This window comes from Idiotropiscis lumnitzeri, chromosome 12 (assembly GCF_059441095.1).
Source record: "Idiotropiscis lumnitzeri isolate Australia: NSW breed Sydney's pygmy pipehorse chromosome 12, RoL_Ilum_1.0, whole genome shotgun sequence".
Taxonomy (NCBI): Eukaryota; Metazoa; Chordata; class Actinopteri; order Syngnathiformes; family Syngnathidae; genus Idiotropiscis; species Idiotropiscis lumnitzeri.
The window spans coordinates 14,338,386-14,364,238 of record NC_142402.1 but is presented as its reverse complement, the minus strand read 5'-3'; the positions used below and the strand labels follow the sequence as shown (position 1 = coordinate 14,364,238).

Below are 25,853 nucleotides of genomic sequence, written 5' to 3'. Positions count from 1 at the left end.
GAGAGGAGCAGAGATTTCATAAAAAGCTTCTAAAAATACACCATTGCGCACGTACCCACTAGGAAATAAGCCGCAGACGGGGCGGTTTCAACCCATGTGGTTATCGTGACGATTAGATATTAGTGGTTCCCTTTGCGTTTTCGCACTGCTCGGTGAACGTTCGATGTAGAGCAAACCAAAGCGCGCCAGAGTTGACTGGTTAGCGATTGCAGTACAGATTTTAACAGGAAAAAAAAAATTGTGAATCAACCATCTTTCGATGTTAATTCATCAAAGGCATTACATCGACATTCCTGAAAGTTTGCAATCCACTCCTCTAACTTCGACATGCATGATTTCAATTCAGCGCTAAAGAAATTTTGAGCTACAAATGAGAGAAAAAGAAAAACATCCATCCAAAGCATGAGATTTATGACAGATTCCTTGCAAAATCAAAACAGCTGCCAGTGGTTTAAAATGCTACCAAGTGAGTCATTGCAGCATGAATCGAAACGATGGGCGGCATTTTCTCGCAACGCAGTAAAAAAAAAAAAAAAAAAAAAAAAACGATTGATGCACGTGTTGCGATAAACAGAGGGTTGTTAGGTGAAATTTGCCTCCAGATACACTGAGGCGAAAGGGAAATATTCCGACTGGCAGAAGATTAACACAAAACAGACGCCCAAATGGCCGGGTGTGAAAGGAGCCCGAGATGAAAGGGGAATCATGAAGAATGTTCTAAACAGGTGTGGCTCCTGTTTTCATTTGTCAACTTCATCAAGAAACGCTCACAAACGGGTCAAATAAGGGTGGCTTGACCACTTAAAAAAGAAAAAAAAAAGAAAACTGACTTTAATAAATTCTATTAACTGCAACGTACAGATGAAATCATACCTCACACAAACTACGTAAGGTACAAAATCAATCTAAATGTTCTCCCATTGTCTCCACTTCTCTCATGAATTATACTTCCTCCTTTGGAACATAATAGCGGAATGACTGGAGGATGAGTGAATAAAGCCCACCATGGGGACGACTTAATGATGTAGAAGGAGCCACAGAGACGAGGAGGAAGACAGGGTAGGAGCGGAAAAGTGTCCGATATGTCCTATAAAATGCAAAATAAGTGGACATGCTGAATGGCCGTCTGAGTGACCAAGTGAGCCAGTAAAGGAAGAAATGGAAGCAAATCAGTCAACTTCGGACAGAAAAGACAGCATGAGTTGCTACACAGATACAAGGCCATCATTCCCTTCCGCTTGCCAGAACTCAGTGGATTCTCCTACCGAGACCTCAGTTTGTTCAAGTCCAACATCAGTTCTCGCAAGTTTTTGGCTTCTTTCACAAACGAGTAGAGTTGCTGTTGGAGCATTCCAAGCAGAAGGGAACGATTATGTAGTCACACAAGCAAAACTACTGCATATCTCCGAGCTTAACAAATGAGCCTCCTCCTTCTGTGTCAGACAGAACACCCGAGGGGGGGCAGGGGGAGGCGAGGGGATGATGTGGACCAGTCAGCAGCAATGGACGCAGAGAAGCAGAGGTCAGGTAATGTCCGAGATGGGATCCTAATCGAAGGCCAATAAACACCCTGAACTTCAAACTTGTGGTCTTGATGCGATAATTGGAAGACCGTGAGAGCTTTGTTTGCGTCAAATCCGTGCGCTGTGTAAGAAGATCTTTCCCTGCGAGAAAAGATGATGTTGGCTCACAATAAAAGTGGCACTTTTTCTCCACCCTTCCAGTTTGAATTGATTTTAGGAATGTCTGCTGAGAGTCTCCTCTACGCAGACCTCTCATTAATCGAGGCATTTGAAAGTTTGAACGACGCTCGCAGAGGAGTTGAAGAACGATGAAAGAGACAATAAAAAAAAAAAAAAAAGGATGAGATATTTGTGGGGAGGAAGACGGCTGAAGATTTATGCGTTTATGGCTTCATTGTGTTGCGTGCATGCTTGGCAGACAACATGTGGGTCCTTTGCAGCGTGCAAGCCAAGGAAGAAAGCGGTTGGCGTCGCGCCCACTCTTGTGAAGAAGCCCAATGTTAGACAAAGCAGTGTGCACTTAGAATGACACCCTGATGCCTAAAATGGAGCAAAGCAATGCAAATATCGGTTGATACGACATTAGGAACGGCAGTACTCAAGCACGTGCACGTTTCAATGAAGCCACCATTGAGCTCGTTTAACGTTGCCTGTAAAAGCAGCATGTGTACAAACACCGTTCTGTACAATTGATAACAAGAAACAAAATGGCAGGGACAAAGTCAACCAGATTTCTTCACTTTGACATCTATACATAACATATAAAATTCTAAGTAGAAGTATTCCACTCTATGTAAAGGTAGGGTGTCCCGGATTAAGTTCGGATTAGTTTGAAATATGAACGTCTGTGTAATATGTCAATGTTAAAAAATTAAGACTTATGTATTGACGTAGGTGATGAAGTACTGCGTTCGCGGGTGAAAATTGAGATGCAAAATAAATCTGTAATGTGCTTTCACTCTGCAGTATAGGAGGGCAGAAGTGAGAAGTGGCTTATTTCAAATAATGCAAATTGGTCATTTGCATGAGACGATGTGATATCGGATGTCGATCTCATCGAGTATTTATCATCTAGAACCGGGTTTATTTCAGTTGGATTCTCTGTTTATTTGAATTGTTGATTTGTCTATCTGCAGCAGCAAACAGGATTTTGATTTGATATTCTGTGATGGCAGCATTGACTGAAATTTTTTGTTCCATTACGTTCAGACTATAAAACACAATCCTCCGCCCTCCCATTTTATTTTGCTGATTTTACCAATCCAAGAAGCATCATCTTCTCATTTAATTTTAGCTTCTCTTTCTTGCTGCAAAAAAAAAATTAAAATGAGCGTAAGCATATTTTGTTGTGGCACTAGCAGTATTTTTTACTGATATTTTCTGCTGCTTCAATTTGTGTTTATTTATTAGTTTTTTCTCATATACTGATACCTTGCTTTAATTCATTCTGTGACCATGCTGAACTCATCTTTCACCTTCGTAATGAATAAATGAATAATCTATTCAGAAAGACCCTATTATATTTGTGTAATCCGTTTTTTAATAAAGGGAATTCACACTGCACAGCTTTGTGTATTACAAAAATATTTTCCAACAATATAATTAAATAGAATTGTCATGATTAATTTATTGCAGGTCCCTCTAATGTGCGTGACACAAACAAACTACGGTTTGCTGCAGTAATACAAGTCATTTATCTCAGAGGATAAAGAATATATACCTGTTATTCTTCTATTATTGTCATGTTCGTCTATGAATTTGCTTGTTAGCTTTACGGGGCCAGCACAAACTTATGTGGTTGTTCAAAACACACAATGTGTTTATGTTGACCGCACACTTCAACTGCGAGTGGCATGAAATAACATGACGCCTCATTTTTGAGGAATTGTCTGCCAAGCTGATGCTTGTTAAATTCAGAATTTAATTGAGTTTACTGGCTCCATACAGCAGTCCTATTAACATTTTTCTTGCTTGCACATCAAAACACAACAAACTTTTGGAAAGACTCAAATCGGCTCACACGTACCCTCAAGGCACCATTGCGGTTGTGTGTGTAATAAGTGTGTCATGCCTGTGACAAAAGCTACAGAGCATTAAGGTGTAAAAGCCACACATTCTGAAGCGCCAAAAATGTTGTTTATGTAGACGAGGTTTGTTTCTCTCCCGTCTCTTCGGCCTGCTTTTGAGGAGGGGGGGGGGGGTTGTCACACATCTATATTAGGTGAGCGAGACAGATGAAAAGCAGAGGTAATTAGCGACGGTTGGCGTGTGACTTTCTCACTCCGCAAGTCTTTAAAGCCGTGCCCCTCTGCACCTCCTCTCCTTCAGCCTTCCCCCACTTTTCTCTCAGCAGGCCGGAACCCTGCAAACTCATCCTGTTGCGATGTGTCATGTCTACTCAGGAGACCGTAGAGGCGTAGCTACAACACAAACACGACTGGGACACTAGCACATTCAGCCTGAGATACGCAATGTATTCGTTCCTCCATTAGGCCCATAAACACTTTTCCTCCCCGCCCTGAGTGATTAAATGAGACGTGTAGGGATGGATTCCGGATATCCTCCCTAATTTGAGCATGAGCTCATGGTGCAGCGCGCTGTCCTCCTGTGACCAAGCATCAGCCTCTAGAGCAATACATCTGCCGGTCAAAACATCTGCAAAGAAAAATACATGCAGACATTGACACAGAGAGAGCAGCGCGCGGGAGGGTGGGAAATGATGGCGGGACAAGAGGGACCAAAAAAAAAAAATTGCATGATTAAGAAAAAAAAAAGAAAACGCCAGAGAATGTCCAGAAAAATCAGGAGCCATGGGGAAAAATTCTGTCACGCAAATGTTGACATTCAAGCCTTTTCCCAATCAGAAATCAGATGATTTAAACTGTTCATCCTTTTATCAAAACGGCTTCATTCCATTAACAGCACGGATGGTCATCACAGCCAAAGACAAAAGTATCGGATTTTCCAGAATAGTTGACTGAATAACACGCAATAGAAAGACAGAACGAGTTAAATCACAGGTCATTGACCTCACCACAAGAGGAAATGTCAAGTCGGTACCCCCATTTGTAGATATAAACCACTTCTAAGGAAAAGTCGGACTTCAAAAGACTGAGACAATCACAATTTCTGTTCAAGTTCATTTCAAAGCTGTTTTATGGAGTTGAGGTCAGGGTTCCCGAGTGCTTCCATAACAAACTCATCCTATGGTGATTTATGAACGCACCCATTCTCGTTATGAACTGCTCGTCCTCATCCGAAGCTTCACTACAAGCTTGGAAGCAAAGAATTAGTGGACATAGCATAGCTAGTTAATCAACTGCAAGCCGCAATTGTGACGGATTTACCAACGATAAGTCAAAGGCGCTAAAGTTAAAGCCAACTGTAATTTGAACATTAACGAGAATGAAAATGAGACAGAGAAACTTTCAAAACAACCGAGATCACTTGGATGGATTGAATAGATGAAAAAATGTATATATATACGTTATTAAACTTCAGGGAGATTCCAACAGGTTTCACTGTCTAATATTTTCTCAGTCTTGTATAGGACGGACGACCAAGGAATGTTTGTGACAAAAGCACAAAACAAAACATAAGTGGTCAGAAAACCAACGCCGCCTCAGTCCAAGTAGCATACCAACAAAAAGATTTGTTTTGCGACACATCGAGACTAGACAAAAAAAAAATAAAAAAATACTCCACCAACTAATACCCTACAAGGTCTGAAGGAGAGTACTCAAGTATTCAATGATGCCCCTGAAGTTGAGCTTCAACCTTTCAAGAGACAACTAAAGAGAATCCTCATCCTTCCGTTTCGACCTCTCATTCCGAGGTCTCTTGTGAACCAAAGCTCCAAAAGTATCCCCGTGGCTTGAGTTGTTGCTTCAATAACTTTTTGTCTTTTGCACTCTTGCCAGCAATGTCTCCCAGGACACACAGCCTGGAGAGTTCCTGGCTGATGAGACAAGGATCAGCTAATTATGTCGCCTCAGTGAGAAAATGCACCGTCCTTGCCATAGTGTCTCGCATACACCCACTCGCTCTCTTTCGCACTCTGTCGCTTTTCCTCCTGTGAACTCCACTGAAGGGCACCTATAGTTTTAAACACAACACACTTTCATTGATAATAGAGTGCTATCAAGGCCGGGAGAATCCATTTCTTTAAAAAGCATCTGTCAACCCCCGTGAGGACAAGTTGAAACCGTAGACAGTCAGTCTGGCTAGCGTGATTGGGTAATACTATGTGTGCATGCTCGCATATAGAATAGCGTGAGACATATGACCACCGCCATATGACCATCTCCTCCTTCTTCACTTCCTGTCACCCATTCGGACAAATTATTGGAAAAGTCAAAGGAAAACACAGGCAGAGTTCATCCTTTTATATACTGGCTGAAATTAGGACATAAATTATGGTAGTTAAATGTTCTACGACATGTCCGGCCCATCCTGTCTGAAAATGTTAAATGAACCACGGAATTGTATGAACTTTAATAGGTTCCGACTTTGAGGTGCGTAGTTGTAAAAAGTAAGTACAAATAGTTCCTACCTCACTTAAGTCGATTTTTTAGGTGTCAATTCACAACTTTAGCAAAGTGATAGCAACACACTTTGATAGCTTGTCCAATTTTTTTTTTTTTTACTTATTAGTACAAGCCTCAAGGATTTATTTTATGCCTTAACATCCCGACATGTTTGAGCCGTGAGAATACAGCGCAGTTTATCCGCTTAAAGCCACCAGTGGCTGAAATACATACCACCAGGTTGTCGCATTGGCTTGCGGTGCCATGACAAGAGGCGCTAGCCATCAGCTAGCTTGCGAGCTAATCACGGCTAAAGGACGGGATTCATGCAATGAGTTGAGAGAATTGAAGTACACTAAGTTAGAGCTACAAAAGTTGACTCAACTGTCATGTGTTAGTGTTTTAGTCATTCTATCATCGACTTAGGAGCCAAATTATTAACTTCAAGCTGGAAATAGAAGCAGCAAAGACATAAACAAAGTTCAAGAGATGGACGAATATGAATACTAAACACTAAATCTCCAGAGTCATGTCTTTAAAAAAAATGTCAGGTTGCATTAGAGTACAGCAAGATAGAGGAACGTTAGCACTGACGTATGCGCTAACACAAGACAGGAGATCTCTGAGCTGGTTCACCAAAAGTAGTTGTTTTAAGGTTTAACAAGTACACATTTCAACCCACAAGAAACTCAGGCGGAATGTGTCCAGCTTGTAAGATTCTTCCGGTAGCGATTGACTTGACAAGGCAAAGCCCATGATGGCAACTCTGAGCCTGCCGAGCTCTGTGGTTGACACCTTCCCTCCATCGCCCAAAACATGGCTGTCAAGTCATTTCTTCTCCTGAAAAGTGGATTAGGAAGGCGTGTTTGTTTACATGAAGGGGAGAGAAGAGACTAGAGGGGCTAGCCTGGGCGTATCTGTGCATGTGTTTCAGGGAAGTTGAAAAGGATGGGAAAAAAAAACCCGCATGTGGTTATTGTTATAGTGGATTTTAAGGGGGGGAGTTGTAACAAAGAGATGAAACCACCCGACAGGCATTCGTGCTGATCTGATATCTGAGGTTTTTGGTTCTGCGTGTGGTTTAGCAAAATGAAATTTTATTTTAAAATATGAATACACAATCTGAAAAGAGAGAGTGATGGGGAACAAAGTCCCATAGCATTTATAAATGTGGTGAGTGTTTGTAGGGTCATGACAAGACAACTCCCACTCATGACAAAGCACAGTAGGGCTTTTTGCACTGTCCAAACAAGGGCAGGCCAATGAAAACACACACATGCAGACATGCACACCATTTTTCATCTAATGGGCACTTTCCACAATGCAGTGAGACTCGGAACAATAGGAATTGTATTATGTTCAAGTTGTGATAATAAGTGAAAAAGATAACTTTACAGAAAGTTGGGAGTATAAAACTTACCCAGTATAAAATATCTTGGGAACACAAAGGCTTTAGCACGCATAAAACATTTCATATTAGTTGTGGCTCAGTAAGCAATTTGGCACTTTGTTGTATTTATTTTAAAATAAAGTCTTGCTTAACTGATTTCATTTAAGGTGTGGAATACTCGCGAATAAGAAATTTCAAAATTGCTAAGAGTAGTAACACGTCTGTTTTAACTACATGAGATAAAGGGTCAGTGTTCAAAAATAATTAAAAAAATAGATAAATAGCCCTTTCTGCTGCTATTGTGTACCTCTAATATGATTATGAAAAAACTTCCACACCGGAAGGAAAAAAATAAATAAATAAAATAAAATAAAATAAAATCAACTAACCAGAGACAGAAGAGATGACTGACGAGGTATTGATCATAACTCGCGGGCACACTCGCGCCCCACATACCCCCGTACTCTCACACTGACCTGTTACCTTGTGTTTCAGGAGCTTTGCTGAAACTATAACAGAATAGTCCCTTCCAGAAGAAAAAAAAAATCTATCCTATTTTGTAAAAAACTGGACATTAGAATAGCATACTGAACATTAAAAAAATAATTGATTGGACAGAGCATAAGAAAAAAACTAGTGAACGTATGAGTTGTTTTTAGTGGAGGGTGCTTCAAAGCAGTTGGAAAAAATTCAAACGTGACACAAAATTAGCAGCATTTTTACTTGCCATGTACGTTTCGATTTTCGAAACCAATAACATTCAGTAGTAAAGTAACATTTCATTACGCTACCAGTATAGCAGCTGTGGCTCACAGTGCTAATGCTAGCGCTGCTTTTGTTGAAGTTAGATATGAGTTCTCCGTGACTATTCATCACGACTACGCGCTTGCAGAATCGCATCCTATTATGAATGGCCACGTTTCAGAATCATGCTCATGCACATTGGAGATGGGCGTGGCTTTGGTCAGAGATTCGGTGGGGGCAGGATAAGTGAAGTAAGGCTAGATTCAATTCTTGCTTGCAGTTTTAACATTAGAAACTCTCCCTTTAAGAGGCAGGACATTAGCATGAGAGAGCTTAGAGGCAGCTCATTGAAAGATTTTGAAAAAGTTGCAGAAAAACATATTTTCACAGACCTTCTAGAAACTGCCCTGTCCTTATGGAATATTACACAAGAGGTAATTAGGTTGACACTAAAAGAGCAACACCCTAAATCCTTTCCACCTTTCCAAGTTGAGATGGCATCAGCCAAAATCATATTGTAGTTCTATGGATGTACTCAAGTCACATGCTACATTTTACAAGAAGCACACACGGACAGCAATGAGACTGTCCTTAGAAGGCTCTGAAAGTGGACGACTTGTGAGGTCCTCTTTTTCGGCAGTATCATACCCCCAGCCCCCTGGATCTGTTGATATCACATTGTTATTTTTCCATCTTATCCTTTGTGGGCTGTGAGGAACACTCCATCTTCATTCAGCCAGACGGCGCAGAAATGAGGTAAGACGTGAAAGAGCTTAATTATGATGAAATGGGCAAATACCAGAAACACATTTAGACATTTCTGCTTGTATTAGTGCAGTGGAACTGAGGAGAGGCCCAATTCCAGAATCGTGTGACCTCCTAGAGAAAATGTTTGACCGCACCAACAAAGTGAAATGTATTCATTTCCATGACAGCAATGTCAGTTTCAACAAATGCCATTCCTTTTTTTCCCCATATATGCGAGCAACATCAGTGGCGTCCGCTCATTCATTGTGGGGTACAACACAGCCGATGTCGAAGCAGCCTATTGTTTTCACGAGAGTAATTCTAAGCTTCCGATAATACTATAAGTATAACATACATAACGTAAAAATACACCATGTATCGCCAACAATGCGGGCTTGCGCTGCTTTTAGTGATGAAATGTTCAAATTTAGACAACATTGCTATAGCGCTGTGGTCAACTGGGCCTTGGAGGTTTCAAATCTGCAAACGAATCTTGTTTGTGAGGACTTTGGACATGCAAAGTGACCAAGCTGAAGTATCACGCCACATAGCATATATGTAGGATGGTATAATCTTTTCAGGTCATCTCAAATTGAAAGCTTTCCCTTCCTCTAAACCATTTTAAGTAACACGCCAGCAAAAGGGAAAAAAAAAAAAAACACAGGTCATGTGCAGAGATTGAAAGACTTTCAACGAAGAAGCCAGCGCATTTGAGTAGAATATCAATCAAGCACCAGAAGCAAGAACAGAATGTTCTGGAGAAAACCAAGTCCACTTAAAACCACCAAGGACAACCAAACCCATCCCAAGACTGTTTTGTAGTCTTTGTACTTACCCTGGAAGGCATCCGAGTGGCGAGCAATCAGGTGCTTCAGCTCATAACTGTACAAGTAAATGTTGTGGAGGGTTTCTCGCTTCACCGCCAACTGGTAGCTTTCCTCCATCTTGCGGGTGCAGCAAGATGGACCCTGGTGCTTGCAGACCAAGAGATCCACATCTGGGGGAGAAAGGCAAACGAGGACACATAAAGTGATGGTCAATTGGTTCTGCAGTTTTCCAGGTTTGTGTGTTACATACTACAAACAAAAAATTAACTGCAGCTCCAAAAATCTGCTACGTGGATTGGATCTAAAACTCTGCAACCGTTCCATTGGCAACGATGATGCCAGAGCTGATGTCATAATGCAATAGGTGTGAAAAAAAAAATCAGCTGATACTTGCCACAACTAATAATAATCTGAATCCTATACAGCCCTGTTGCTTCAGGGGCATTTGAGATTTTTGTCTTTCATATGATTGTCCAGTGTGGCGCCTGAGTATGTGCGTGTTTGTATAGTGGCTTGAATATGCACACAGATAAACAGGCCATAACTCTGCTGGGAGACACAAGAGGCACCATGGGAGGGTGAGAAAGTAGACCAAGTATTCAACTACGTTTCCTGCTATAAATACTTTCTCGGCCACATATATAAATATCTTCAGCGTATATTAATGTACTGTTGTTGTTGAGTACAATCACTATTGACGTTTGACAAAACGTCTGGTTAATGTCCTTCTACTAGAGGTCTGGGCAAACTACGGCCGGGGGGCCACATGCGGCCCGTTAAATGTTTTAATCCAGCCCGCCAAACTTGAAAATAATTAAATGAATAAACCTTGTTAATGTTTTATTTTCTAAATACTGCGGTGTGTCAAAGACATATTTTGTTGTAATGCTTCTGGTCACTTTCATTTGAAATTAAATGTATTTTTTTTCTCCGATGAGGTGAGGTTACCAAAACACACCATCCAGCCGCTCCTGGTCCAGCCCCTCTGCCCACCACTGTTCTACAAGAACAAACAGTCATGAGGGGCACAAAATCGTAATCATCTTTTCAATGAGCCAGACGTCGCCCGTTATAGCATAATCCCCAACAACCACATGAAGGCAATGACCTAACGATGATCCAATAAACAGCTCAATCAGACTATTACATCAGTTCAAAACGAGGCCACCCTGTCCTGCCAGCGTCACCTGCTTCACACCATTATAAACACAGCCATGACATCATCGAAACCGCTCACAATGCGCCGGGTCTATCCAAAACAGTCTTTTCCCACTTGTTTCCTTGTCCAAACGCACTTGGAGAGCCCCGTCATGCAGTAGCCTGATATGATAACTCACGCTAAAAGGGGGGGAAGGGCCGCAAGGCAGGTGTTGTAACTAGAGCCTAAAGTATGGCCTTAGGACAGACCGCAAGACCAGTGCCTCAGCGGCCAAATCCCTCCATGAAACACAATAGGGTTGCATTCTCAATCCCTTTTTTCCCCCCTTTCTGCCGCCTCTCTCCCATTTGCCTGGCATATCCTCGCGAGGCCTGGGTGTCTCTTAATTACTTGCCGGGACTCCATTTGGTCCCATCTCAGAGCCATAACTGGATCTTCTGCCCCTTCCAACTCATTAGCTCATCCCGTTCTTAATGTTGATACGGTTGCCCGGCACACATTGTAAAACTATATTTTGCCTCCATGTGTAGGAAGCAGAAGGAAAACATATTGACTATGGGTTGCACTGCAGTTGTTTTCTTTACAATCAATACGTTGATGTGATATCTCCAAAGTAGATGACGCCGTCACCAACGCCTGACTGACTGTGAACCAGTTCCCAAACCGCAATGAATACATATAATTTACTGCTTCGTTAACGACATGCCCGTCGTGAGCTCATCTTGCGGAATCTCGTTCTCATTTTCCTTGGTGTTAGCGTGTTATCGCTCTGATATGAAATGAATATGCAGGGGACTCTCGGTGTAATCCAGGCCGACCTCGCTGTCCCCTTGCGAGTAGCTGGATGGAGAAAATGACATGCTGAAAGACGTTTGGCTTTTAAAGCCACCACAGCGGTCCGAACCGTCTGACTGTGTTACAAATATACCTGCTCACTTTTTGGCGGCCGCACCACATGCGTTTGCAGTAGTTTAGTAACCGCTGAGTCTTGAGAATCTATGGAACGTTTTACATAGCAAAAAGAATTTCAGGGCCTTTGGTCAGAGAGTGGGGGGGGGCAAAAAATATTCTTTAAACACTCCTGGTTGAAAGTCTAGCAATACGTTTTGAGAGTCACAGCACTCGCCAAAGTTAAGTCGGATGACTACTGCGCAGCTTTGGCAGGAGTTCAGAAGCATTTCAGTTAGTCAAATTCAAGAAGCAGATCAGCGGTAATTTATTTGGCAGTTTGGCAGGGTTATAGCATCTGATTAAAGGCCTCAGCAATCAACTGACCATCGGCTTGGATTTCTGCTACATCTCAAAATTGAGCGGGTTGTCTTGAGCTAGCTGGTGAAATCCTTTCACGTCAATGTGTGCCATATGGATGACTTATTTTGGCAAAAGTGTGATTTTACACGTCGGCAAACGGATCTGATCTGATAATTCTTCTTTGCACAACTGCTCAAGCGAGGTCAAGCGGCTTAAGGGGTCGATTGTTCCCAAAATGGCACTTTTGACGGAAATTAATGACTTTACTGGAGTTCCCGGAGGTGATTACATTGACGCTATTTAAACAAATCATCTCGGCAGAGTCGTATTCTGTATGCGGGCTTGGTAAAATAAACAATATTATGCCTTCTATGATTTACGAAGAGCTCTAACGCGGGTTAAAATTAAAATAACACAATTAAAATTATTTTATTTCAAAACAAGGGGCTGTTTAGCTTTTCCTAATAAGCCATTTAAAATCTAGTCACTGAATTTTGAAAAAAGGGGGGGTGGTCAAATCCTAGACAGACGGAAGAGTAGTCTGCAGGGTTTAGTTTTTTTTGGTAATTTGTGGCCACCGAATTTATTCTGCCTGGCTAAACCGTTCACACACTTAACCCTTACGACTCAACTCTGAATCGTAATTTTCTTAATCATCCTCAGGTGACAAATACCTCTGGAGTAATTTACCATATTAAAGCAACGGCTCAGGGGTCTCGGCTTGTTAGAAACAATCCCTTCAGCGGCAGTTCAGTGCCCTTCGGTGCACAAGTCACAACTATAATTGCAACGCTTGCTCACATGCCATATGCAATACGTCGTGTCACACGAGCTGAGGTGAATACTGCTGAGAGGGCAGTTTTTTTCAAGCAATTAAAAAAAAATGACACGCAGGCCACATCTCTTTAAAAATGGTTACACACAGATCAAGGAGAGGGTTAAGGTTTCCTGACACTGTTATTTTGATATTTTACATGAGAGCAAGAAAAACATTGTAAGAAAACAAGCAATTAAGGGTTCTTCAACCTCAGGAAACTGCTTCCCTTTTAACTTGTCTGATCCAGTAAGCATACAGGATACGCGTGCTTTTGCAGATGGGCGGGGCTTGGGGGGTGGACGGGGCCTAATGCAAACACACCTCAAAGGAGTCTTTGCAGCATACCTGCATTTTTGGACAACGTTAAAAGCTGCGGTGTTTTGCTATCCGAGACGTGTCAGGGTCTGGCACATGGTCCAAAGCCGCGGCGAAGACGAGGGGTCAGACAGAGAGCGCTAAGAGGGCAAAGCAGGATGCCGATGGGCTGATAGATACAGACGCGATTAAGCGGCATTAGATGGGACGTGTTGAGACCATGCAGCGGAACTCTTTGCAAGCAAATGCCAGTTCTTGAAGACATAGCTTTTACTGAAGCTCTCGGGGGCAGACAACTGTAGATTTAGCCATGTTAACGCAATCATGATTGCCATCGACTGAAATCCAATAAGCGATGTCAAAGAGAGAGACTCAGACACGGTAATCAGCTTCGGGCTGGCGCAACCCTGGTAAGGCTCGCGCGACAGACAAAGAACCTCTGAGGCGATTGCAAAGTTGTCTACGACATCTTGAACTTTGCGTATCTTTTTAAAGGTTCCCATTACGGGCATGCTCTGCTGGGAATGTTGTATTTGACTGAAGAAGGAACTTGGGAAAACACAGATGCGCAACAATTTTTGTCTACGTGGAGTAGGATGTGTCCTCCATGTGTTTGCTCTCTCAGCAAGAAACGGCAAGTTCAAAGTGGAATCCAAATACAGAAACTACAGCCAATCAAAGGCCATGTTGAGCTTTAGAGTGCTTGCCAAAACTTTTGATGGTCTAACTGGTTAAGGATGTGGCGACATGTGACAACACAGTTCCCATTCCCTTGCTATGACCAGATGACCGGATTGCTTTGCATTTAGGATGCGCAGCATATTTGCCTTCACCCCGTAACGACTGTAAATTTGCAAACGACAGTCAGCGAAAGGATCAAAATACATGATTTGACATAATCAGATAAGTCACGCTCTAAGAGGGTGTTTTAAATGAGCTATAAAATAAGTTGATGGTGTCTGTGGATGCTACCCAAGAAGCCAGCTCCAGCATCGCCATTGGAACAGCACTGCTGAGCGTCTGCCTTCCAGGAGGCTTTATGACCTAATCTCACGATGTGGTGTTTGGCTACGTATCACGGCATAGAAGTAGCACACGGTATTACTCGTCAAAATCCCAGCGTAAGCAATTCACGTCAGCGATCGTCTTGGGGCCCTACTGAGCCTGAGTGTGATCAGGAAACGAATTTGAAAAGCAAACATTTCTTGATTTGGAGCCGAATAACAGACATGTTCGTCAAACTACTGGCGAGTCAGTTGAAGGAAATCTTTTTCACGAAATACATTTTTGCAAAGACTGTTGAACATGAAAATGTATGTATGATTATTAAGTTGCTTTTATTATGAAAACTTTTAATTTTTGCGGCCGCGATCTTGGTACTGGTCCGGCCTCGGTCCTCTGGAAAAGTTGCACTATTTTGAGACTTGACTTGAAAATGTACTCTTTCAGGCTCTAGCTCTGCTTCTCTGCATGCGCAACATGCACAGATCTGCTTCACTAAAGAATGAACTGTAGTGTGTCTAGCGCTGCCCTCGAAAGTGAAAACATTTTTATTGTCTTCACAGACTCTCACTTGACACTTCCCCAGGGAGTTAAGAGGGATGTGAATACGAAATGTCACTCTGCTACTTTTTGGGTAATGTAAGGATTTAAACATTTGATGAACAAACAACGCAAAATGCTCACCATCCAGTGCAAATGTCTTTTTTTTTTTTTTTTTACATGACCATTTCCAGTTAGCAGTGTGTGATGTTCACCGTTGCCGCACTCCTCCTGGCACACATCATGAAAAATCTGTTCATTGCACATGAATGAAACGCGGCACTGTATCCTGACACAAACATCACACTGTGAAAGGAGCTGAGGTTTTGCCACTTCAAATTTCGAGCGTTGCTTTTGTTGGCATTTGATCTGTAAAAGCGGCGCGGTGTAGCACAACTCTGTATACACAAACACACACACACACAAACACACGCAAAAAAATCTCCCACTCAAACATCCCCACCGCTGGTAAGCACTTTGAAGACATGATCGCGCCTGACCCAAAACAACCTACTCTAAAGGCGAGTGTAAATAAAAAGCAAAACAAGAAGCCTGAAATGTATGCATAAAAAGTAGAAAAGTGTTTGATCAGCTGTGACTCAAGAGGTGATAACAGAAACCTTAGAAGCCTAAAAACATAAAAATTAAATATGGTGAGGTTTCTTTTGAGATATCAATATGAGGGTCAAAGGGGGTCATTGGTAGGATAGTGGTTCACATACACACCCCTCCAAACGTTTTGAGACAGTGAAGTTTGTAACTTTATTTTGGAAACATATTGCTTTTGACATAACAAATGAATATAATACAAGAGAACAGCATTCCAGCTTTTATGTTATTTAAAGCTACATCCAGATTGGACACATTGGACAGCACTTTTTAAATTAAATTCACAAAACAAACAATAGCTATAATTTCTGATTTGCCTGTGAGGAATAAATTTCCCCTGGTTGAGAGATGTGAGACCTTTGTGACAACCAGAGAGATTTCTCATGAAAACAGTAACAATTTGTACAAAGGCAAGGTACGTTCAAGATGTTTGAATTCTAAAATCTAAAATTAAATAGAAGACCAATTTCTGAATGTTGTTGTCCAAAGACAAAATTAATTAATTTGCACTGGTCCATGCCAATTAAATTATTTATTTGTTTATTTATTTTTATTCGATTTAAGAGGATTTACACAAATAAAAATCATATGCATCTTCTGTTAACCTTTCTTAATACGTTTGTAACAACTTTTTAAGGATCTGATCTGCAGAACCTGTTTTTGGCTACTGAATGAGAATGAAAAAAAAAAAAAAAAAGTCCAGAAACCACAGACCTCTCCATGTCTAATTATTTGTACAGCTCGATTCATGCATTTTTTTTTTCCACTTCCTTGAAATTTCTGCCGTGGCGCACCAGCATTTGATTCATTTCAAACACACGTGGAATTCTGGAAAGCTGCTACAGCGACAAAGTGTCACATTGGCATTTAGCTTCTACAAAAGTGTGACAAATGCAACACACACTGCATTATCTTGTCACGTCAAGCTCAAGTCCGACTTTCGGCATTCTCCAAAGACTAAGGTCTGTCTGCTGTCTGTGAGCGCACAACCGGCAACGACTGCTTGTAAATGAAACGATCATCCTCTTGTTGCTAGTAGTGACAACAAACAGCTTAACAAACAAATATCAGATGGTTTGGACGCGCTTTCCACTCGGCTATCCATTGCTCCACTCCAATGTCGAGCGTCATATCCAGAAAGTGTGGGATGTTTCGCTAGCTTCACTTCCGTATGGCATCTGCACATTTAAAGGGCAAAACTGCCAAGCATCAACAGTAGTGCGAAGCTGGTAGCCATGGACGCACGTCAATGGAACATGTGTTAAAGAAGACTGACAACGCTAACCCCAAGAGAAAAGGAGCATAGTTGAACCAAAGCCTGAACCGTCTCCAAATGTGTTTCAACTCCAAAATGTGTTCGGAATTGATGGTTATCCTCATAAAACAAGTGTTCCCTATGGGTGAAGGAGGAAAAACACATACCAAAATGTGAAAAGACATTCTTACGTACCGGTAAACTGACAAAAGAACATGAGCTGCCAAAAAGGCACGAAACTGAGTTTTTTTTTGTTTTTTTTTTAAGATACATTGTCAGAACTTAACTCATTTTTGGACATAAGAATATGCAACAAAGTCAAATTCTGTAAATTGCTCAATTACTTCGACTTAGTGATATCACTGTCCTCAAAACCAAACAGCACTCTTCACTGAGCAAGTCCAAAACATTGACTGTCATGTTTTAAACTGCAACCTCAAAATGTGAACATCTGAAATATTGAAAAAACATATTGCAAACACAAACTTGAAATACAAATGCTTTATGGTGGTTAGTGAACTCAATTCAACTCCCTTCCCAACAAGCAGCAGTTTGGCGGATAGTCAACAACTCCTTAGAATTGTTTTTAAAAAGTGGCTTCAAGCTTTTTATTGGCATTCCCGGTTGAGGTTTAGTGTCAAACTAAACATAAAACAAAAAGAATTACACTTTGCCTAAAAAAAGGCCGCTTAGCTTAATGGCTGGAAGAAAATGCAAATCACCACTAACATGCCAAAGGTTGTTCTTGATAGTTGCAGTTTTAGAAGCAATGGATATTTGAACACAAATGGTGAAGCAGTTACACATAAAACTCACAGGTATACAAATGGTGGAGCAATGCATGTAGACACATTACTAAATAATACTCAGGCATATATTCTTTATTCTCTTATAGAGCCACTTAGAGAAGTTTTATTCTTCTGTTTGTGCCCGCATGACATTACACTGCCCCCGGTGGCCACAGCAGGCAAACCAGAAAAAGCAACACAGCTAACCGGATTGCACCAACACGATGCACAGTTTCATTTTTGGCATTCTATTTAATTAAGTTATTACGCTGATTTTACAACAGAAGAATACCATCGAGTGCAATTTGTTATTACAATAAAAATAATATTTGTTTTCGGGGCTGGGGGGTTGGTTTTAATGGCATTTCTATTCATTTTATTACGGAAAGATGATTTAAGATGTTTTGGGGTGTAAGGTGCTGGAGCCAATCCCAGCTGACATTGGGCGAAAGTCACAATACACCCCAGAATGGTCACCAGTCAGTTAGTACATGCAGAGACAAACATCCATTCGCACCCGCATTCACATTGTCACTGAGTGAGGCCTGAACTCACACAAGTTAGGTTAGTGTACCGCGATCACTAATATCACGCTTTCTGTTATATTTGATATTTCCAAATAAGTTTGAGGAATGGTCGATTTTTTTTGTCTCATTCTAACATTTTTAATTTAAAAAAATTGGGGGGGGTTGTATAACGTAAAGTTAGAATTATAAAATATTGTCACAGTATTTTAATGGAAACTGAATGTTACCATAAATGACATGATTAAACGTGTTTAATGTTAAGATACCACATTCTTTTTATTAGAAAGTTTAGCTTTCTCCTTTTTCCACATGTATGCACATTTCTAATTAATGTAAAAGTTCAATGAAAACATTTACATTTAAATTGTAAATGCATGTGAATTTTATATGATGCCACTTTTTTAAACAGAAATGTTACTCAACATTATACATTTTAATTAAATTAATGTATTTTTTGCACGCAAATTATTAACACTGCTTCACCAATAATGTAGACAGATAGATAGACAGATAGATAGATAGATAGATAAAAAAATTTCATTTCAGTAATAAATCCAAGCACGTTCAAACACTTAAGAGTAACACTATGAAATCATGTCGCCATATACTTTTCTGTCACTTGTGTTTCATTACTTTCCAAAAGGCCAAAGAGCAACTAAGCATTTCGAGTAAAGGTTTGTTGGATCATTCATGTCACACTGCAAACGTCTGGTGCTGTCTCACCTGTTCCAGGTGTTTCCGGGACTCGATGCAGTGGGCCGACCTGCCTCACCTGGAAGGCGGCCCTCACCTCATGACAGCTGTACGCGCCCACCTGGAGCGCGCTCGCCGCCAATAAGAGAGCCAGCAAAATCCCCAACACTCCGCGGGAGTTCACGCGTGGGCATATTCCTGCACGGGACATTGCCGCATGTCACACCGGACCGGAGAGCCTGCTGGATGGATGGAACCCCGCAGGGAGAGCGTGCGCGTGTTTGTGCGTGCGTGGAGTCCAAAAAAATAGCGACGAGGAGTTTTTAAACATCTGATCCGGACTGATGTTTTGTTCACATTATTAGTCGGGAGAGGTGTGCTGTCTGCTCCGTGACACGGGAGGAGTGCTGCTGGGTACGTGTCTGTGTCTCTCCACGCCGGGTGCGCGCACGCCCCCCGACCCCACCATCCCTCCTTCCCCTCCTCCCGCATTGGCTTGAGCTACCCCTAATAAAATTCACTCAACCCTTTTGTGTGCGTATTAATTCATGCACGTACGAGTTCCACAAATTAATCAACTACTTTAGATTCTGTGATATACAAGTACACTATTGGCCTATTGGTTTATTTACTTGGACCTAAACACGTCGTCATAAATCACGTATGAGTAGGATTACATTCTTCATTGAGTTTGTTTGTTTGTTTGTATCGAGTGTGATGACTACAGAGTGAGTGTTATGAATGATACTTGCTCATGTCCATCAAGTTTCAGTTAGGTGACAATGTGTTGAGTTTGCTGCCACCTACCGGTGAAAATAGTTAAACCCTTTGCATCGGGGATATTTCTTGTTACGCCTGCACAACACAATTACCGTGCTGTCATTTTAGACTGGCCTGAAGGCGACGGAGAAATTGTATTTCAGTGCACCAAGAATGGGCTGGCCCGCGAATATTAAAAATTTGTCTAGAATTGAAAAGCCGCTATAAATGGAACGGCGGGATGAATAATAAAAATTAATAAACCTATAAAATCTTTCAAAAATGGGGATGAACAGGTCAATTTAAATTTAAATTTAAAAACATACCACATATAAAAACACATATAAAGTAAATAATTTGTCAGTTCGCGCAAAAAGATTAATAAATAATGCAGCTTATTCTTGTGTAAGGCCTTGATTCTAGGGGGCAGTATAATACAGATACACAGTCACAAATACTCAGTAAGCTACAGTAATATTCATTATTTTTTACCAGTGGGTAAATATACACCAGTAACTCTGGTTTATATTGGATGTCGACATGTGTTGCTCCACCATTATTGTTCAGCTATTCACAGATTTAATTGTTGTAAAATGACAAAATTGATGCAATGTTAGCTCATTTACGGTATTTTGGATTGTGTGATAGCATTAAGCAGCAGACTTTAGGCAAGGTGGTAACATGTAAAATTCGTTGTCTTCAGCTCTGAGTGGCACAAAACAGCAGTCTTATTTGAAGAATTTTACATGATGTTGTGAAATTCCATGGCACCCGCCTGGAACAGCTCGTACCTCAAATGTTGGTCTTTTGGGTCGAGCAATGGTTTCTATCTCAAAAATTCTCAACTACAAGTACCACCGTAGCTCAGGGGTGTCAAACGTATGGCACATGGTCAAAAAAAAAATGACACGGCGAGCGTTTCATTCCAGCTTGTGGGGATAGTCTAAAACAAAATCTTGCCTTTATTTTGAAAAGATAACTTCCGGGTGCCTGCGTTTGAGCCGAAGACCCTTGGAGGATTCTCCCACCCAAGTTTTTTTTTTAATTAATTTCTATTTTTTTTATTCAAACATGCATTTATGTTGTTTTTCTTTTTTGATTATTTATTTATATTTTATATATTTATATACATATATTATATATATGTATATAAATATATTATATATATATATATATATGATAGGTATTTTTGATTTTTGTTTGTTTTTTAAATTGGGATTTCTACAGGAACTCTAGTTACCTCCCTGCATTCTCAAAAACATCCAAAGTAGATAAATTGACAATTTCAATTTGTCTGCATATTACGAGTCAGTCAGTCAGTCAGACAGACACGGGTCCTAAATCGCAATGAGGGGTTCGAGCTCCTCTCAGCAGGCAGAGAATGTATTGAGTTTGCTGCCATCTACTGGTGAAAACATTTAAAGCCGTTTATATTTCACAGGTGAAAAACTTACACAGGACAAATTCAGAATTTTCCCGAGAAGCAGACATTACCTCTTTTTTTGTCATGGTCCTCATCTCTGAATCAGGGTTGTGGGGCGAATTCATTTAGCGGTCCAGTTAAGATGGTTACTGGCTCCACGATCTTCGTGACTTTGACAGCTGAAGGGGATAATAATAAAAACAAGTATTTTATAGCGTCCTGTATGAACAGTGGCCGCCCAGAGGAGGAGAAAAGTTTGCTACATCGCGTCGTGCAGCATTCTTAACTGTCGGGACACACTTCCGCATTTTTTCCAATCACTCAACACGTCACACATTCGCAACAAATAACTAATGGAGGCCTGGTCACAATTTTTCACCAGTGCTACTGGGGGGCACATTGGACCACACACTTCCTAGCTATGTATTGTTGCAGACTAGACTGGTTCCGAATTGTGTTCATGACAATGTGATTGGTTTTATGTGGGTTCACAAACACTCCATGTCATGTATTTAGCTAATTCTTTGTTGATTTTGTCGTCATTGATTTTCCCTACTGCCATTTAACGTATCACAAAATTTAGTTTTTCTGGTGCAGGATTTGAACGCAACTCAAGCTGACTCGGGCACTACAGTCACGTGGTAAGAAAGACGGAGAATAAAATATATATTAAAAAGACAATGAGGTGGCAGGTAGATAATTAGGTTGGTAGGTAGGCAAGACAAGGCAAAGCAACGCAGGTAACTCAGTGCTTCACATAATTAAACGTACAACGTTAAAAAGCAAGAAAAAAAATGCCAACAGTGCAAAAACATGATTTTTGGCATCACAAAAACTTGAACAAAAAATGTGAACAGGGGCATTAAGACTTTATATATTAGGAAGTCGACAGGGATTAACAGTTTGTCCTAAAATGGAGTTTAGCCAGTGTTCAATGCATTTTCACCTCATTACATCATCTATTTATTTATTGTCAACAATAATTTTTTTAAATTAATATTGGACATTTTTTTTACATTTTCATTGCTGTGATCAGTTTACATGTAATGTGTTGTATTAATTGCTAATGGCCAGCAGGTGGCGACCACCGTGTTTTTTTTCTCACTTACCCAGACGCCCTTCCTGTACAATTATATCAATGTTATTTTTTCACATGAACAGCAGTAGGCAGGCAGAAAGAGCTCATATTTTTCTTTATTAACAAATTATTATTATCTCAGCCCCGCATGTATCGGTCAAACCCTTCTTTAGCTCCAGTAGAGAAATAATTCCTGGAGCCGTCCCTGCTCAGTTGTCTTATAATGCGTCTCATGTCTTCTCATACTATGTGACCTGACTTTAGCCCATCAGTTCTGGCCTTCTAAACTGAGGATTTAAGAGGCTTACATAGGGTTAAACCTTCAAGATTGAACCCTTCCACCGACTGTTTGAGAGATTACGCTTTCCAGTCTCCCATTTTCACCTCTGTGTTTCAGCGGAAGTGCGGAGGGGACTTGGTCCGTGGCATGCCTCGTCTTGATGTCTCTGGAGGGAGGAAGTGGTGCTGATTTAGTGTCAGGAAGCGTGATTAACTTTAACATTAACCCTCGCTGTGCAGATGGAGGATAAAGTATTCATGGAAAACACTTGCTTGTAACTGAAATGGCTCTCAACCACAGACCTCAGATGTGCGGTTGTAAATAATCAGATCGAGAAAGCACTGGTGAAGGTGTGGTGATTAATAAGCGGCATTACTGAGTCGACTGTATGAGGCTATGTTGTGTCATCACATGAGGGAGTGCGGTATTGACAAACGATTATGGATGTGGCAAAGCGTTCATCTGATGTTTTATGTGAAGTGCAAATCGATTTTTGACTGTGATTCTAGTGAACTTTGACCTGGGGGCATCACTCAAAGGTTGTGGTCATCAAAGCATGAGTCAACTGTCGTTTTCGACTAATACAGTATGTGTGGAGTTAGTCAGATACGAGTTTAATCCATTCCTTGTCTGCACTCAGAACTCAAAACATTCATATCTCAAATGATCATTACCAATGAAATGAATGGAAATGGTAATCTGGCCTATTAAGGGGGAAAAAAGCTTTTTGATAAGAGAAAAAGTCACTGTATAATATTGCAATTTAGAAAAACAAACAGCAATGTAATAATTAAATAGAATGAAAATAATCCAATAATAATTAAACATTGATGTCACACTTCCTTCTTCATTTCACAAGGTGCTACTCATCCTTGTGCGTGACCTTTGGCCACCTGGTGGCAGTATGAGGCAGACATGCTGATATACTGTACGGGATGGATAGAGTCAGCTACTCATTTTAGTTCTAAGTACAGCAGTAATTTGTATTGTTCTTTGCGTAGGATAAAGTACATACGACTCTGAGTATTGTTAGCTATAGAAATAAAGTTGTATTGTCTGTTCACAAGTATCGCTGCACCATTTGTGCTCATATATCCATCCACAGCATGTTAGGATTAATGTAGTGACTCTGTAATTGTTTTAACTAGACGCGTAATTAGCTTGAGGGTAAGCTTCAGCTAACAGTGGCAATAAACAGATTGAAGCCACTTTTTTCCCCTCAATAAATCTGGCAACCTGCCGCTTGTTTTGAAGTGTGTTGAGTCACCTGCCCGCATATGGGACTCGTTTCTCGAGAAACGTTAAAGTTGCGTCACTCGTATCTCATGGCGCCACTGAATTTGAAAAAGCTCTCACCAAGACTTTTAATATGTTTGACATGGTGATCTGGCTCACCATGTGGACGAAGATCATTTGCCACTGGAAAATAATTAACACTGCAGCTCCTGTTTTCTTCTGAGTGTGTGAGTTAAAAAAAAAAAAAAAAGTCACTGTAGACAAAGAAAGCCTCAAACAAACGGATGAAATCAAAATCTCCTTTTTATGTTTTCACATGCTAACAAATGGCAATCTCCCAAATTCTGTAGCATACTTGCAACCTCATGCATGCCGGAAGTAATATTAGAGCACAAGCAGATATGAAACGTGGAGTGGTCATAAGGTGACGCACATTAATAGTCAGAGAGGGAAACTGTATGCGCCATTTCTCTTTGGGCAGGGATGTGAGTGGTGGAAGTAAGCCCGTGCTGCATCTTTCATGAGAGTCTGACATGTTCAGTGCCACAGTCGCGCCATCTGTCCAGCCATCGTCACCTGTTCGGGAAATGCAAGCAAGCCTCTCGGGCACTGTCAAGGGTCACAAATCCACCACCACCGTCTAGTCGAACACTCAGACAACACGATGCCAATCATTTAAAGCCCACACCTAATCAAACATGAAAAAGCCGAGCCTGTGCTGTATTTTCTATTGGCTGTATCTATAGTGATGACCAATTGATTGTTTTAATGGCTTTTATGGACTTTTCATTAGCATGTAACAGCAACGGATTGATCAATACAACATCATTTTAAGCGTGAGTGAACTCAACACAAGGCGGCCGCTCCAGGGCACATTAGTCCGTACAAGGGAACTGACATAAACGTCAGTGCGTTCTAATAGGTAGTGAAACGACAACCGTATAGCTTGCAGGCATATTAAAATAAATGGATGCTGGGTGAGCTGATGTCTGCAGTGCCAATTGTGACAGGAATGTCAGATGTGCAGTATCTTTTATAATGTTCCTGAGAGGTAACATGTCTATGACACTTTTTTTTTTTAAAAATATCCTAGGGATAAAGCACCACTGGCTAATTTGACCTGATCTTGAACACAAATTAGTAGAGGCGGAACGCTTCATAATAACCACAGATGGGTCCGTATTTTGGTATTCGGTTCGGTTTAGTAGACTCTTGAAAAAAAAAAAATGAATAAACATATCTTGCATAATTAGGTTAAACGTGTGAGTGTGTGTTCGCAGCACTATTACTAATTATTATTATTGTTATTGTAAATTATTATTAGTTGTTTTTCTATGCTTGCGGCATATCGTGGCAGACATAACAAATGAACGCTCATTAAAATAGCTCATTAGTATTTCAGTATGTGTACTTTTTATATTTGTTTTTTTTTGGGGGGGGGGCTTACCGTGTGCTTATTCTTACGTAAAATAGATGCCTTAATTCCACGGGTTGAAAAACACTGATCTAATCGTTGCTCTACGTAACGAAAGCAAAAGTTATTTAATGTTGCACATAGACTAAGATGTCTCATTATTAATATCCAATATGGATAGAGGCGTCTGCATATGTATATTATTACCATTCCACCCAATGATCATATATTTTTTTAGCTCTGAAGACCAAAATAGATTTACGATTAAAAGAACAAAGATGTACTTTAACTGTAGACTTTTAGCTTTAATTTTGCCTTTTTTTTTTTTTTTACAGCTGCTCTTTTTGTCCTTAATAAATTATGTAAATGAACCCATATGAGTGGGGAGAAAGGGCGAAATATACAGTATGCATCAGAAATATTCGGATAAAAGATCAACTTGTTTGTTTAAAGTCACACATAAGGGGAGGGCAGGCACTCCAAAGACTTAATTATTTGTAGAAAAAAAAAACATTAAAAAATGAAAGGCATTTTTCCAGAAATCCCCTGAAATGATTTCTTCTATCTATTGGCATCTAAAGCCAGACAGTCTCCCACACTGATCTTGTATCTATCAATAATATCTCCACGTGAATTTGAATACAGTTAACCATGCGTTCACTAATGTATTCAAATGCTTTTCAAGCATCTATTAAGCGAGTGTGTGAACTGAAAACGAACATTCATTGACTCCCACTTCACACTCCTCCTTGTCCCCGAGGGAGTGTCCTCCACTGTTCGCAAAACAAAGTACTGTTGTGCACATAGGTGGAACAATTTGTTTAACCCCCCCCCACCCCTTGGGATTCCCTCACAGTCTGTGTTCATTGAACTCCTAAGGGCTCTAAATAGGATCCTTTGCACACATGGGCCGTGCACTGAGGTCAGTGTGCGTTCTTTATGCATGTGTG

The 25,853-nt window shown here is 40.7% G+C and overlaps 2 protein-coding genes across 4 annotated transcripts in view; both read right to left on the bottom strand.

Annotated features, from left to right (window-relative positions):
* The window catches only part of gpc5c (glypican 5c), a 99,566-nt gene extending 78,369 nt beyond the window's left edge, over window positions 1–21,197 (bottom strand). For 2 of the 3 annotated variants that reach the window (XM_088310256.1, XM_088310257.1), the window contains exons 1-2: window positions 18,744–19,145; window positions 9,766–9,927 (exon numbers count right to left, since the gene is read on the bottom strand). In XM_088310256.1, the coding sequence (XP_088166382.1) occupies window positions 9,766–9,927; window positions 18,744–18,924 (343 nt within the window). In that variant the 5' untranslated portion in view covers window positions 18,925–19,145. Of the gene's footprint in view, window positions 1–9,765; window positions 9,928–18,743; window positions 19,146–20,966 lie in introns of those variants that run through there. The other variant, XM_088310258.1, reaches the window with a different exon arrangement.
* An 874-nt stretch (window positions 21,198–22,071) lies between these two features.
* Window positions 22,072–25,853, bottom strand: part of LOC148326081 (uncharacterized) — a 47,015-nt gene continuing 43,233 nt past the window's right edge. Inside the window, exon 50 of the mRNA XM_088310259.1 lies at window positions 22,072–22,419. The gene's annotated coding sequence lies outside the window, so the exon portion shown is untranslated. The remainder of the gene's footprint in view (window positions 22,420–25,853) is intronic.